General features: G+C 40.6%; 1 protein-coding gene across 1 annotated transcript in view; it reads left to right on the top strand.

Annotated features, from left to right (window-relative positions):
• The window catches only part of Me1 (malic enzyme 1), a 117,036-nt gene that overhangs the window by 19,180 nt on the left and 80,971 nt on the right, over nt 1–16,885 (top strand). The window contains exon 3 of the mRNA XM_059268324.1: nt 1,137–1,286. Within this exon, the coding sequence (XP_059124307.1) occupies nt 1,137–1,286 (150 nt within the window). The remainder of the gene's footprint in view (nt 1–1,136; nt 1,287–16,885) is intronic.

Below are 16,885 nucleotides of genomic sequence, written 5' to 3'. Positions count from 1 at the left end.
ACTACCTCTGTCCACGCACTGAGCAAAATTATGTTATTTCACAATAGTAGTAATGTTTGAATGGTAACAATCCAATTTGAGTTTCCTCATTCTTTGAGATGTTGAGTTTTTTTGTATGTATACATTTGTGTATGTGTGCACTTGTGTGTGTCTGTGTGCATGCACATGCTTGAACTTGTAAAGGTCAGGAGTTGACGATGTATATCTTTCTCTCTAGCATTCTACCTTATGTTTTGAGACAGGATCTCTCACTGAACCCAGAGCACACTGATTGACTACCTGGCTGGCTAGTGAGATCTGGGGATCTTTGTGTCTGCAACCCCAGCACCAGGTTATAGATATGGACCACTGAACCTAGGTTTTGCACTGATGTCAGAGATCCAAACTCAGGTCCTCCTGTTTGCACCTCAGACACTTTCCCCACTGAGCCATCTCCCCAGCCCCTTGAAGGATATTTCTAAAAATGGTCGCTATTGTTTTTTAAACACAGGGTCTCACTGTGTAACTCAAGCTGTTGCCCAAGTATTAGGATTAGAGGTGCATGCCACCATGCCTGGCTTGATTATGTGTGGGAATGTTATTTTAAGGTGTGTTACTTTTGTTTATGTTGCATTTGTTTTACTCTGTGAAGCTGTGTTACTTTGCCTGCCTAAAACACCTGATGGTCTAATAAAGAACTGAACAGCCAATAGCAAGGCAGGAGAAAGGACAGGCAGGGCTGCCAGGCAGAGAGAATATATATATAAAAAGAAGTAGCCAGAGAACGAGGAGGATTCCAGGGGCCAGCCACCCAGCTATTTAGCAAGCCATGGAATAAGAATAAGATTACAAAATAAGAGAATGAGAAAAGCCCAGAGGCAAAAGATAGACAGGATAATTTAAGTTAAGGAAAGCTGGCTACAAACAAGCCAAGCTAAGTCCAGGCATTTATAATTAAGAATAAGCCTCTGTGTGATTTATTTGGGAGCTGGGTGGCGGGCCCAAAAGAGTAAAAAAACAACCAACAAAAATTATGCATGTTTTCTATTTGACTAAAGATGTACTTTATACTTGCTTGAAATTAGAATTCTAATAGCCATATTTACTATCGGATTTTGACTGTTGGATGTAGCTCTAATTGTGTCCAATTTCCACAGGTATCTTCTGTTGATGGATCTGCAAGATAGAAATGAGAAGCTCTTTTATAGTGTGCTGATGTCTGATATTGAAAAATTCATGCCTATCGTTTATACTCCCACTGTGGGTCTCGCATGCCAGCAATACAGTTTGGCATTTCGGAAGCCAAGGTATGTAAAATTTTATTTTAGATACAATTAGTATTTTATCTTTTTGTAACTTTTTTATTTTGTAATTGACATGAGTTGTATTAGTTTATCATACAGAAAATGGAGAAATCAGGAAATGGCTAAATGGAGCGAATTCATGTGTACATTATCAATTCTATTTGGCAATTATTCAAGCTAACTAAAATATATATTATCAGTGATTTTTGACAAGAACACTGAAACCAGTCTCTTAGCAATTTCAAGAATATAACATGTTGGAGAATGGAGAGCTGGCTCAGTGGTGAATAGCTGATACTGCCCTTGTAAAGGACCTGGGTTTGAGTTCAGTTCCCAGCACCCACACTGGGCAGCTCACAACTGTCCCTTACTTCAGTTCTCGGGATTCAACACTCTCTTCTGGCTTTTTTGGGCAGGGCAACTGCATCCATGTTCATATATACACTCATGCTTAAATCTTAAGTATTTAAGTAATTAAGTAGTGAAAAATCCGTTTTCACTGGTACACAGCAGGTCTCTAAGCAGGTCTCCTTATGTAATTGAAATTCTGCATTATTGGACAAGCCTCTCCTAATCTTGCACCAAATCTTGTAGCCCATGGTAACTCTCTTATGTTATTTGTGCTGTTTTGACTATTTGAGACCACACACATTAGTGAGAGTCCACGCAGCACTTACCTTTCTATGTTCGGCTGTTTCGTTTAATACATTGTCCTCCACATTCACCCGGGGTTTACAGTGACAGGGTACCCTCCTTACTCAGTAGTGAGATTGATAGAAGTTTTGTTTTAAAATTTGAGGAACCTCCACACTGTTTTCTATACTGGCTGAATTAATTTCCCTTGCTTCCATCACTGGATAATTTCCTTTTCATTCATACCCCAGACAGAATGTCTCTCATCATTTCGAGGATATCCATTTTCACACATGTCAAGTGATAGTTGACTGTGGGTTTAATTTGCATTTCATCAATGATTAGTAATGTTGAATACGTATTCATATACTTCTTGTCATTTATCTGCCTTAGATTTTTTTTTAGAGATTCATTTGTTCTATTATATATATATATAAATATATATATATATATTTTGCCTGTATGTGGTATGTGCACCACATGCATGCCTGATGCCCTCGGAATTTGAGGAGGGCATAGGATTCTTCTACTTCCACTTTCTGGGATCACAGGCATATGCCACCACACCTGGTTTATGGGGTGCTAAGGATATGACTCAGAGCTGTGTGTTTGCTGGGCAAGCACTCTGCCAGCTAAGCTGTGTCCCCAGATTCCCAGATCAATTCTTATATTAATAATCCTATTCCTAATGATTGCTAAGGGAAAAAGCTGCAATATGCATTTATGGGCTTCATGAGGAATTTCTTCTTTTTGGCATGGATACTTTGTGTTGGATTTCAGGATGTCATGGATAATCATTTTTCAGAATGTTGTTGGGGTTGCTTAAGCTGTCTTATTTCCATATGCCCATAGCACTTCAGTTCCTATGGAATTCTGCATATTTGGTGTTTCTGTCTGCTTATCACAGCACACTTAATTGTGGCTAACTTTTATGCAGATGGCAGAGACAGCTCTCTGTGTCTCTCTTCTGCTGAGCTCCCTGTGTTACCTGAATTACTTACTAATATATCTTATGAAACGTATCAGAAAGCGTCACACAAATTAATAATACAGGTGTATAAAGCAGACTTAAAAAGTTTGTTTGGAAGTATTTCTACTTACTATATATTTTAAACTTAAAAATGTTAGATACTAATTTTATATGTATGAGTGTTTTGATGGCATGCACATAAGTGCACCACATGCATGCCTGGTGCCTGTGGAGGCCAGAAAGAGCATCAGAGCCTCTGGAAATAGAGTTGCAGATGGCTGTGAGAAGTCATGTGGGTGCTGGGAACTAAAGTGGGTCCTCTGCAGGAGCAGCCAGTGCTCTTAAGCACTGTGCCTGAGCCATCTCTTCAGTCCCTGCCTCCTGTATTTTCAAAATGCATTCCCCCCAAAAGCTCATTCGTTTTTAGTACTTTTTAGCTACATCTCATTATACTATATTTTTGATAACCATGTTCTTACTTTTGATATTTTTAATGTTCTGTCAAGGTAATTTTGATCCCTTTTGCTCGTACCCTAATATTTGTTTAGTCATAACCAGGCTATAAGGCTCTAGAGAGGGAAATGTGTTTTGAGACAGGGGCTCTCTGTATATCCCAGTCCGGCCTTTGTTTCCCTGTGTAGACTAAGCTACCGTCAAACTCACAATGCTCCTGCCTCCAGCTGTGGAGCTGGGGTTATAGGCATCCACCACCATACTGGGCCCGAAAGATCATTATTACAAGTTATTCTTGCAGTCCTGCTGAGTAGGTCCTGTGCCTGGCTGGCTCGTTTAATGTGCCCTTTCTGCTATCTCACTGAAACAGTAACTCAGGAGTATCCTGTTCATGCACTCTTAGAGAAAATGCTAAGTAATGGTGATCCATCATTTCCCCCTGCTGTTTAAGCATATTATTTTAACAGATGGATCCTCGTAAATAATTGATCCTGAAGGAAGTGCAACTCTAACAAACCGATCTATGAGACCAAAGAATTTTGACTAAGTGTAGACAGCCTGAATGCATACCTTTTTCACTACTCATCTTTAGGTGGTGAGTCACTGATCTGATTTTGGCAAACAGGTGGAGCTAATACAGTTTACTGAAAACAGTTTAAAAAGCACAACAAGCATTTCCCAAGATGAGCAGACTAGTACTGCTGGGTCACCAAAAGTCAAGGTGGAAACAATGGTCAGTGCCCAAATTAGGTGGAGAAAGCCATAGTGCAATTAAATAGAATTCTTGGCTTCATAGGTCCTTAGAATAATACCTAGTTTGTGAGTTTTTGGAGGATGGGTATTGAGCATAATACAAATGATATAGCTGGAATAATCTTTAACACAACATAGCTATTCCTCAGTGGTGGTTATTGTTAATGTATTATAACAACTCCCAGGACTTTTTTAGGTTTTTTTGAGACAGGGTTTCTCTGTGTAGCTTTGGAGTCTGTCCTGGAACTTGCTCTGTAGACCATGCTGGACTGGAACTCACAGAGATCTGCCTGCCTCTGCCTCCTGAGTGCTGGGATTAAAGGCATGAACTACCACTGCCCAGCTGCTCCCAGGATTTTTGACGTCTAAATCGATGGAGGGTATTATTCACCAGCTTTACAGTAGTAGCATATGTTTGCAAAAGAGAAAAAAGTTTCAAGTGTCTTTTCAACATCCAAATATACAGATCTAGAAGTCAGTTAAATGTATGGACTGGGAACTTAGTAGATGCTGTATTTAAAGATTCTAATATTTTTATTATAATTTGTCTTTATTTCTGAGAATTTCACACATGTATATAATGAAATATAATCATGTCCACCCTCAGCTTCTTGAACTTTCTTACTCCTTCCATCGCCCTCCAAATTTCATGACTTTCCAACTTTCGATAATCCATTTAATGCTGTCCAGTTGTACATGGGTGTGACATTGTACCTAGGGAGATATGAATCAATGTCTACTCACCCAGATAGGGAACTCATGACAAACTGAAGTACAGATGCCACCAGAGTCCAACTTCATGAACCAATGAATTTGATTGGGGTTATTTACAGGAGCAGAAATGACTCAAAGGTGCCTGCATCACCAAACCAACCCAGCATGGGTGACAAAGCATGGAAGCTGGAAACCTGTAGTGTAGGCAGCTTAGCAGGTTGGGGAGTATCCTTTCCAGGTAGTTTAGTTTGTCTCTGCTTCTTCCAGGCAGCTTGGCTTGTCTGAGCAAGTCTCTCAACAGTCCTCACTGCTTACATATGCTTGGGAAGGGAGTGGCCTAGTGAATCTGGTCAGTTTGGGGGACTTCCTGAAGCCATTGTTCACTTGCTGTCGTAATGGCTTCTTCACTTACTGTAGGATGGAATGTTTCAACTCCCTTAGCACATCTTGTTTCATCTCCCCAGTTAACATCCAGGGTCTTAAGAAGCTTCTTTCCAAAATGGGAGCTTTTATTCTCAGGAAGCTGGTACATAACACTCCTCCAGTAGCTATCAACTGCTAATAGCTTCAAAGGAAGGGATGGCTGTTCTCTGGAACACCTCCTCAATCTATTGCTTTTCCTTTTTTTACTAGAATTTTGACTGTAAAGCTTCTAATGTTTTAGTTGGAACATTATATATGCTACACAGATTATATCTGTTTTAATTTTGACAATGATAAAGAGTATCAATGCTGATTGTTGAAGAGATTCAGTTAGTAAGATTTCTAGGTTTTGCTTTATTTTTGCCTAGAAAAATCTTTTTTTTTTTTCAGTACTGAAGGTTGAACCCAGGGCCTTGCATACGCTAAACAAGTGCTCTTCCACCCTCAACTCCTCCTGGAAAATTCCTATGGGGAAGTGTAGGGGGTGTGAAGACAGGATCTGTGTAGCTCTGGCTATCCCAGAACTCTGTAGAACAAGCTAGCCTGGAACTTAGAGAAATCCATTTGCCTCTACCTCCCAAGTGCTGGGATTAAAGACATGTGACAACATGCCTGGCCTTCTGGAAAGTTCTTAAATGTATACAAGATGAACCACAGTAAAATATCAAAATGCCTTTTGTTACCTTTAGTGTTTATATACCTGTTTCCTTCAGGATCCCCAAACATTCTTGGAGTAGTCATTAATTAATAATAACTGCAATTTCTTAATTTGATATGAGGAAGTATATCTGGTACATACAGATACCACTATGACCTGGGTTTGAAACAGAGATGTTTATATTTATGAATCTAAAGGTTGTTTCCTTAAATGAAAATACACTCTGAAGTCCAGACTCTCAAGATAAGAGTGTCAGCTTTAGTTGAAACTTGATTTGTGAAATAGCAATAAGAAGAGATGTTGTAACAAACTATAAATGGAGTGACCTGTTCATAAGAGAGGCTTATTTTTCCTATTCCTGGATTCTGGGGGGCCTGAGCTCAGTGTCAGCATGGTTGGGTTCTGGAAAGGGCTGTTTTCTGGGCTGTGGATCACTATCTGGTTGCTTGTTATGTCTTCATGCCATAAAGCACCCTGAGAACCTTCTCATATAGGCACCTACAGGTACTAAAGCTGGTCTTACGGGCTCCACGACCCGATCACATCTGAAAGGCCCTGCTTCTTCATGCCATAACGTCGGGATTGAGATGTAAGCAGTTACATTTAGCGAGTGCACGGACCTCAGTGTCCTGCAGCCATTTTAGTTTAACACTATTCTACTTATTACTGAGACATCAAAATGCAAACCTCCAGGCAATCCAGTGCCCACAGCAAGAATGACATAGTGAGAGCCTGTCTCAAAAAACAAAACAAAACAAATTAGACATGTTAAGGTGACTTTTTAGAACCAGGAAGTATAATAACTTTACACTTCACACTTAGTCTGTAAACTTTAGAAATTCTTTTAAACACCAAATCACTGATTACATTTTTAATGCTTTCAGAAGAGTTTTTATTGTTAGATGTTAATAAACTTTTGCCGTTCACTTGTAGTAACACCTTTGAGTTTTATTTCTACAGGTTCTACAGTTTAGTGCTCTCATTCATTTGTTTCATCACCTTTAAAATAAGCTCAGAATTGGCATTGATGGTGTTTTAAGGTTTTAAGAAAGAGAGCGTCACGGTGGATGTTCTTTAAAGCTATGAAACAAATGAGAATGTCTGAGCTAGTTAGTTTTTAACTGTCACTTCAGTGGATTTGGGGATAATTACTTAGAAAAAGCTGATTGTTATTGACACTGGAGATGGTGATGATCTCTGGAATTATAAGTTCAAATTATTCTTTTCCTGAGTAGGACAAATGCTGCATTTATGAAAATGTACCTGTGATTTGTACTAAATAGGAGTGAGGTTGAGTCTTCTGTATCATAAGTACCAGGAATTCAGTGTGTGCCCAGAGGAGTTTAGAATTCCAAAGTATTTTCTTTCTTAGGCATTGCCTTAATTAGGAAAAATGTGGAGAATGGAAAAAATGTAGACATGATTCAAGCATCAGTTCTTTACATCAAGATCTAAGGGTCGGCCAAATTTATGCATAGACATATAAATCTCTCTGGCAAGGCAGTGAAACGTATCTTCTACTGTAAAAGCCTTTAGAAATATAGAGTAACAGCTCATTGAGCCCCTTCCCATCTAGAGACTTCACATGTGGAAAACTTGAGTGGAATACACGTTTCAGATCCAAAAATAATTTTGCTACAGCCTGTGTGGTACTTCCAGGTGTTTGGGTTTCAGTTTACATTTGACATATGGAGAACTCAGAAATAGTTTGCCAGGTTTTGTCTCTCAGGTGGTATGCATGAAAACATACACATTAGTTACTTTCCCATTTACAGGAATGCATGTATTTTAAATGAGAATTATAAACCTTAGTCTTCATTACTAAAAGTAAAAGATGAAAAGAGGCATTTATTCTTAGATCATTTTGTACCACATTCTCACGCCTGGGATACTACATTTATTAGATAACCACGTGTTTGATGGGTCTCTGGCAGGTTGGGCTGTGTCCAGAGAAGTCACTCCAGCAGTAACAGTTTTTGAAACTGCTCGTCTGAGAGTGAACTGGCCGATGTAGAGATGCAAGCCTACAGGGCCCAAGTTAAGTCCTACCCCTGCCTTTTGTGTGGAAGGCAGCATACTTTTCATAGGAGGGCCATAGAATGGAGAATGCAGTTGCTGGATGGAAGTTCCCGCAGAGATACAGTACTTTCCAGAGCTTTTCTAACTGACATTGGAATAGCCTTCCTTCACTTTCAAAACTGGAAATAGTTGAGTGGTTTGGGTAATCTTTGGTGGTACCTGCTCTAAATGAGATTCTAGAAGTGGGTTTATTATGAACCATTTGAATTCTAAGGTCACTTTGGTTTTTGTTTGTTTGTTTTATGTTGAGTTTATTTTCATGCTATAAGGTTTTGTTTCTTCAGTTTCTACTGAATGCCCTTTTCTTCTGTGCTGCCTACTCTTCTGGCTTAGGAAGTTTGTGTTCCTGCTCGATGACAGTCATGTCAATGTGGCAGAGAGCTCATGGGTGGGTTAATCCACCCAGAGCTCTGGAAGTTCAGTGTGCACTTTGTGTGACTTGGTCACCTGGAGATGGGCAGTGACTAGAGGATTTACATTTGGACACTTAAGCTCAGTGTTGCTCTCTGCATGTGCAGAAGAGTGCAGCTCTCTGTTTTGTCTAGCCTCAGTGTCTAGCCTGGGCACACAGAGACTCCTCCACTGTACACCTGTATAGCACACATGGCTTCGTTGAAGTGACATTTTTTTTTTTTTTTCGAGACAGGGTTTCTCTGTATAGCTTTTCGCCTTTCCTGGGACTCACTTAGTAGCCCAGGCTAGCCTTGAACTCACAGAAATCTGCCTGGCTCTGCCTCCCAAGTGCTGGGATTAAAATCGTGCACCACTACTGCCTGGCTCTGAAGTCACATCTTTCAGACAGCTTGTCAGCTTGTTAAATGTGCATACCATGATGGCCTGGGCATTTTCACAGGTGTTCTTAAAGTGAATGCAAAGGTTGCACCTCTTGATGATTTCATGGGGTTTTTCTGTGTCAAGAGAGTAAGGAACTGTTCTCACAGATCACCTCAGGCCATTTTCAGGAAGAGAGTGGGTCACTTTTGGTTTAAAATTCTGTGCATGTTTTAAAAAGTAGCTTACAAATCAGCACTTTCAGGGATTTGGAACCGCTTGTAAAGTAACCTAACCCATCAGTTTAGATAACTGAAGGAGTTCAGTTGTAACTTTATTGCAGATTTGAGATTTATCAAAAATAGTATACTTTCAAACACGAGGAATTCATAATTATTTAATGACCCGACTCATTAAAATTCTCACTGTATCCCCTAACAGCATGTGACTACAACAAGCATGTGACTTCATTTAGTTGTGTCCTGACTCTAATGCTTGAATGACTAAAGCCGGATGTTGGTATTTTCTCACTTGGTATACATAAATTATACTCTGGATCTGAGGTTTGTGTGCTCTTTCAGGCTCTTTGTTCTTAGCATGCATTCCTCTTGTTACATGTTCTCCCTAATGGTAGTTATCCAGCTGCAGAGCACTTTCCCTGACAGTGCTACTCCCTCTGCATGGCCCTGCACCAGAGTCAGCAGCGGGAAGGACAGAGCAGGGTCCGCACTTGCTGTAACCATCTTGGCCAACCTTCCTGCTTGCTGCCCATCTCTGCTTCTCCAGATCTAGATGCGGCATGGCAAAATAATCTATATTTAATATTGTCAGAGAGATTGTCCATCTTCCAAAATGTGATTGTGAATGTTCAGAAACAATAGCATAAAGTGAACTTAATTTTATCTCAGTACTGTTTTATTCTGTATTTCATTAATATTTTATATTCGAGCCTGGCAGCAGTGGTGCACGCCTTTAATCCCAGCATTCGGGAGGCAGAGCCAGGCCGATCTCTGTGAGTTCGAGGCCAGCCTGGTCTACAGAGTGAGATCCAGGACAGGCACCAAAACTACATGGAGAAACCCTGTCTTTAAAAAAAAAAAAAATTATATTCGTATTAGTAAAATTTGTAAGATCATTGACAAGATTCCAAATTATATAGTTACCTATTTAATTTATAAGTTACTGAACGCTCTATCTTTTTAACTAAAGAAGTTCTCCTTTTAACAGTGTAACTCACAGTCTTAAATATGATTGGCAGATGAATAAGTGATGTGTACAATAATTTGAAATGCACCATATTTTATATATTTAAAAATAGTGTGGCTATGTGAATTAAAACATTTGCACTGTAAAATGAAGTAATTTGTTTTAAAAAGCCAAAGATACGTATACACACACACATTCAAAAGAAGTTTTTTAAAAATTACTTAAGTTAATTAAGTTAATTTTTTAAATAATTCCTTTGTTCAAGAAGTTAATCTTACTGACATTTGCCAAACGTATGTGTGTGTATGATGAGGTCATTCTTACCATAGGATTCTGTGCAGTTGCTTAGACCATGGGAGCTATGCTGGAGTTCATCAGAACAGTCTATTTATAGTTAATTAGGTGGGCACATACCCTATTTTTAAAATGAGTATGAAGAAGGAATGTAAAATCATTTTATATATACTTTGAGTCAATATTTATTTGAAAATAATATTTATGTAGAAATAGTGATATTTTTGTTTTTATTTTTTTTAAATTTGTATTATAAATTGAAAACAATCATTCCTATGAAAGTATCACTAAGGTGTTAAGGGCTAGACTTCAGAGAGAGAGAGAGAGAGAGAGACAGAGACAGAGACAGAGACAGAGACAGAGAGACAGAATATGATTAAGTGAGAATGACCATCGAGACTAGAAGGAGAGACTTCCTTAGGAAACTGGTCCTGTGAGGCAGTGGCTGCGCCAGAGCTCCTGGGTCCAGGCTGAAAAGCCAGGAAAGGGCGGGTCCTACAGCAGTGTGAAGCCTGAAGTCATCCTGTGGCAGAAGTTCCTCCTCCTCAGGGGCAGTAGTTCTTTTCCAGCAGGACTTTAACCCCCTTGGAATGACCCAGTATTTGGGGAGTAATTTAAAACCTATGTGGGAAATGTGAATCTTACTTAAAAATGACTGTCATAGCTGATAGTGCACACTTTAATCCAGCAGGCAGATCTCTGTGAGTTCAAGGCCAGCCTGGTCTACATAATGACTTCTAAGATAGCCAGGTTTATGTAGAGAGACCCTGTCTCAAAAACAAACAAACAAACAAACAAACAAACAAACAAACGACCTTTGTACAAACATCTAGAATGGTGCTAGCCAAGTTGACACATGAAATTAGCTATTATATGCTCCCCAAACAATGTTGAACCTCTGCTTTTGGACAGTGTTCTACCTTGGGTCCGAGTTCTTCAGAGAAGCTTTTGGAAATTTCCTTAACTACCAGTTTTCAAAAGTTAAAACGATGCATGTGTTAATAAACCTTATTCTGTGAAATACAGTGTTTATCATACGTTGCCTCACCAAAGAGAGTAATTCTAGTAGTCATTTCATGAGAGTGTCGCTCTACTATGACTTCTTTAATTTTTTACATTTATTTATTGTATGGTGTGTGTGTGTGTGTGTGTGTGTGTGTGTGTGTGTGTGTGTGTGTGTGTGTGTTTGGAGCATGCACATGCCTACATGTGCCACTGTGTATATGGGCACCAGAGGACAACACGTATGAGTTGGTTCCCTCCTTTCACACATGCATCTGGGCATGGAACTCAGGTTGTCAGCCTGCAATGAGAACCTTTGCCCACTGTGCCATTTCTCCAGCCCTGTTTCAGGTTCTAACGTTTCTAACTTTTAATGACAGTAATTTGATATTTAAACCTAGTTTTATGAATTGTGATAGAACCTTATCTATCACTCAGTTCCTGCAGAGGTTCTTACTGTTTCTTCCCAGCTCCTCCACTACTTCAGAAACTTTTTGTGGGTCTTGGGTTCATTATTTCTTCTCTCCTTTCCTGTACCAGAAAGTCTGTGAGCCTGCACATTAGGCGCTTTGCTAAGCATTAAGTACATAAAGATATTTTACATATAATACAAGAATTTACACATAATACTTATGAGAACAAGGAGGCACATGAGTGCAGGGTGTGTTACAAAGGCAGTGAACGGGACCGTGACAGTAACAAGGGGATTCCCTTTTATGACGTAGCCAGGGCTGTGTCTCTGAGACGATATTTGAGTTTATGCATGCAGCATAAGGTGATAGTTTGTAAAATACAAAAGCAAACAAGGGGCTGAGGCTGAGCAAATTGGATAGTCAGAAGTTCTGGTATGGGGCAGGGTGGCATGGTGAGAAATGAGGCAAAGGCTGGGTTGTGGTATACTTTCTTTGTAGTTCTGTCCATTCGAAGCTACTGAGCAATTGGAAAGGGGACGATAGCCTCTGATTTTAGATGATTACTCTGCCTCCCAGATGGACAGAAGGCTGGGGTAGACTAGAAAGACCAGTAAGATTTGCAGAGCTGACTCCCTCTCATCATGGCCTAATCACTTTGAATGGACTTAATCCGCTTAGGCTCTGGAGTAAGGAAATCAGGCAAGACTACAAACTGGCACAGTTGCCAACATTGGCAATTTGTTGACAGTCTTTAGCTCCATTGTAGTGGCCGGTAAGTAGGAAAGATGACCCGGATGTATAGCACTAATGTGTTATACTCCCAGTGCGTCACTGCAGTAAGAGGCTCTGCTGGACTTCAGAAGTTTGAGCTTGCAGACTTAGTACAGCTCATTGGGTTTGCAGCTCACGTCCCTCCCCTTGTGGTCTTGTCGTTTCTGCACCACACACACCATCCTGAGCCAACCCTTTCTCCCCACCCTCCCCACCAAGGGAGAGTCAGCTAGTCCATGTGTTATCCTGACACTAAATCTTTTTCACTTCATTTCTGTGCACCTATTTTTAAATTCAAATATTATTAATATGGGTGTGGAGCACTGTAGCCGTCTTCTGAACCTTCTGCTGCGAGGAGTTTCGCTCCAGCTGTGTTTTTGGCTCACCATCCTGTGGTCATAAGAATGTAAATACTGTAGCCTTGTCCTCTGCATCTCACATATTCCTCTCCATGTCCCTTATGAATTAAGTGGCTCAACATTTTATTTCCATGAGCTGAATCTAATATATGTCCCATGTTCATAAAATATATTTTTTTCTTAATCCATACAACTATGTCTGTGATCCACTCCACCTACTAAAATGTCAGGGCAGTGTTCTGCAGGTTTTTATTCAGGGTCATGATTTCTATTCTGTACATTCTCTTACTGACTTGTAACCTGAGAACTTCCAAGTCAGCATCTCTACGCCATCCCTTCCTATGATTCCTGCTCACATTTCCAGCTGTGAAGTAGCTCCTCTTACATGGCACACAGTGACCTACAGCTACCCAGCCCAACCCAACATCCCTCAGCTGAGCGACTCAGAGGTCCTAATTGTCCAGTGCAGTATGTCTTTGTGGTCCCCTCAACACCGGAAGTCGTCCTATCTTCCCACCCTTTTTCTGTTCTGTATCTTGTCAAGTTTGTCTCTTGCCTGTGGCATCAGTCTCATTATCCCTGTCGCCAGTCTTTTAAATTAGGCCCTTCTCATTTCTTCTCTGACTCACTGCATCTTCATCCCATCAAAGTGAGTAATTTGAGGAGTAATTCCTCAAAAAGGAATATCTACTTGTTATTCCCTAGACTGAAATTACTGAATGACTGACTCTCTGTGCCCCATGACAAAAAGCCAAGCACCTTAGTGTGACTTTGAAGGGTTTCTGTCATCTGGACCCCTCGGCCTACCTTTCTATTGTTATTATAATCCCCCACCTCCATTCTCCACACCAAGTTGAGTGCCACCTCACCCTACCCCAAACAACCTGGGGACTTCCCAGTCTGCATAACATGACATGTGGTAACGGAATGTTTTTGTTGTTGTTGTTGCTTGTGTTTTCTTGTCAATCTGTGTGTTGACCTTTCTGTCTCAAGTGGTAGTTCCTCATCCTTCCCCTGTACCCTTGAGTGCACTGGAACTCTCATTGCCTTCATTTAGTGGGTAGAACACGAGGAAATATTACCAAATGCTGTGTGCTTTAGACCTGAAAAGGCGTGGCTTGAGACCCTGCTGTGCTTCTTATTAGCTCTGTGATCTTGGGTTTATTATACCACAGATCCCTGGTCTTCAGTTTCCTCTCCTGTAAAATGAGTGTTGTTACTCCGTTTACATAAAAGAATCCTCGTGAAGCTGCCTTTCCATGGGAGGTGTGTTACAGAACTTAGAAAATTATTTACCTGAAGTTCAGATAAACCTACAGTTCCCAAATATCAAATCTTTTTCTTTCTTTCTTTCTTTCTTTTTTTCTTTTTTTTTTTTGTTTTTTTGTTTTTTTGAGACAGAGTTTCTCTGTGTAGTTTTGGTGCCTGTCCTGGATCTCGCTCTGTAGACCAGGCTGGCCTCAAACTCACAGAGATCCGCCTGGCTCTGCCTCCCAGTGCTGGGATTAAAGGCGTGTGCCACCACCGCCCGGCCAAATCTTATTACTAAACAGAATTTACTTTTCTAAGTATTTAATCTTAGTTTAGCACTGTGACAATAGCAGTTATAACTGGAGCATAATTACTTGTGATGATAAAATATAGTTAGTAAAATGTAAGAAAATAGGAGCATCATGAACTATCAGCTAGAATTAAATTATATTTTTAGGATCAGAAGGCTTTTAAAAAACTATTCAAATACAAATTATAAACTTCATTATTGGGCTGGAGAGATGGCTCAGTGGGTAAAAGCACTTGCCACACAAGCCTGACAGTTTGGACCCCAGAACTCATGTAAAAGCCACACTCCTATACAGATAGCACTAGTATATGGAATCTGAGTGCACTCCTACAGGGAGATGGCAAGCTGAGGCAGAAGAATTACCAGAAGTTCTTGTGGGGGCTAGCCTGGCTTAAGCAACAGAAAAAACACTTTATCTTGAGCAAGGTGGAAAGATGGGACCCATTCCTGAAGGTCCTCTGACCTCTACATGTATGCTGTATGCTGGCAGCTCCCCCAACAATGTGTGCACATGGGTGTGTACACACACATACAGTGCCCACACACACTCTTACCTCTCTATCTCCCTCCCTTCCCCCTCTCTCACACACTCAGAGACACACACACACTCACACACACACTCTTATTTCTCTTTCTTTCCCCCTGCCTCTTTCACACACTTTTACCCCCTCCCCTTCCTCCCTTCCTCCTCCCTCCCTCACTCTACACACTCTTACCTCTCTCACCCGCCCACCCCCACTCCCTGTTCCCCTCATATACACACTCCCTTACTTCTCTCTCTCCCCCTTCCTTCCTTCCCCCTCTCTCCCCCCTCTCTCACTCCCTGTTCCCCTCATATACACACTCCCTTACTTCTCTCTCTCCCCCTTCCTTCCTTCCCCCTCTCTCCCCCCTCTCTCACTCCCTGTTCCCCTCATATACACACTCCCTTACTTCTCTCTCTCCCTCCCCCAACTCTCTTACCTCTCTCCCTCCCTTCCCCCACTCTTACCTCTCTCAGTCTCCCTCCTTCTAGTCCCCTTCTCTCACACACACATAGTCATTATAGAGAACATTCCCAAGATACTAGTAAAGCCGTAGGTGTTTTTAGCGCAGAAAGGTAGTATGAAGTATGCACTTAGTACTTCCAAGATAATACAGTTGCGGCTGCCATGTTGAGGGCAGCTAGAGACACTGCCCAGACTCAGACTCATGTAGGAGACGTAACCCACTTTCAAAATTCTTACATTTTCTGTTTGACAATTTCATACATACACAGTACATTCTGATTGTCACCTCACGCTCTCTCATCTCCGTCCCACCCTTTTACACCCCCACCCCAAATCCTTTTCCCACATTAATGTCTTTTGGTTTGTTCTGAGTTTAACCAGGTTCATCTCGGTGAGGTGGGTTGGGAGTTATCTGTATGGTGGGCTCCTCAGAAGTCTATTCTCACTTCGGCTGTACTTAAAACAAAAAACTGCTGATGGATTCCTAGTGACATTATGGATTTGAACTTTTGAAGGAGTCACCTGACTATGAGCAAGGATGGTCAGTTGGTTTATGGAGTGGGATTGGAGTGGTCAGTCAACAAGAGCAGTGACCCTCAAAAATCCTTTGGAAAAGTGGCCTCACCGCAGAAGGTCATCAAGTCTGTTCATGTAATTTATGTTTAATATGTTGCTGGGCTCCTTACCTCCTTTTTTCTACAGATGAAATTTCTTTTCTTTAAAAAGGAAAATACAGAAACAAAAAACAAACAAAATGCAACTAAAATCAAACCAAGGCTTTTCCATTTGGGTTAATAAAGGCCTGTCTCCATAATGTATATGGATTTCTATCATGTCTCGTAATGTACATGGATGTCTATCATGTCTCCGTAATGTACATGGATTTATATCATGTCTCCATAATGTACATGGATGTCTATCATGTCTCCATAATGTACATGGATTTCTATCATGTCTCCATTATGTACATGGATTTCTATCCTGTCTCCATAATGTACATGGATTTCTGTCATGTCTCTGTAATGTACATGGATTTCTATCCTGTCTCCATAATGTACATGGATTTCTATCCTGTCTCCATAATTATCATGGATTTCTATCCTGTCTCCATAATTATCATGGATTTCTATCATGTCTCCATAATTATCATGGATTTCTATCCTGTCTCCATAATGTACATGGATTTCTATCATGTCTCCATTATGTACATGGATTTCTATCCTGTCTCCATTATGTACATGGATTCTGTCAGTTGTCTAAAACACTAGAAAGGGCAGTGAGACTTACTGACGGAATGGTTTGATCATTTAGTGTTGGGTTTAGATCAACTATCTGAGGAACACAGTCACAAAGCAAAGACCAGCAAAAGGAAAATTTTAAAGAAACACTGTTGGTTTACGTCCTTATAGAATTTGAAAGGACTCTGAAAACAAAGCTTCAGCTTTGCTCTTGAAGCACTTGCTCTCCGAGGATGCTGTTTGCCTTAGGAATGAGAATGTAAGTGTAGAGTAAACGTAGGCAGCTTATAGCAGGGCACATGCCTAATGAAAGTT

This window comes from Peromyscus eremicus, chromosome 7, assembly GCF_949786415.1.
Source record: "Peromyscus eremicus chromosome 7, PerEre_H2_v1, whole genome shotgun sequence".
NCBI classification, from domain to species: Eukaryota; Metazoa; Chordata; class Mammalia; order Rodentia; family Cricetidae; genus Peromyscus; species Peromyscus eremicus.
Note: the sequence above shows the minus strand (reverse complement) of the source record. Positions and strands in the feature narration are given on the sequence as shown.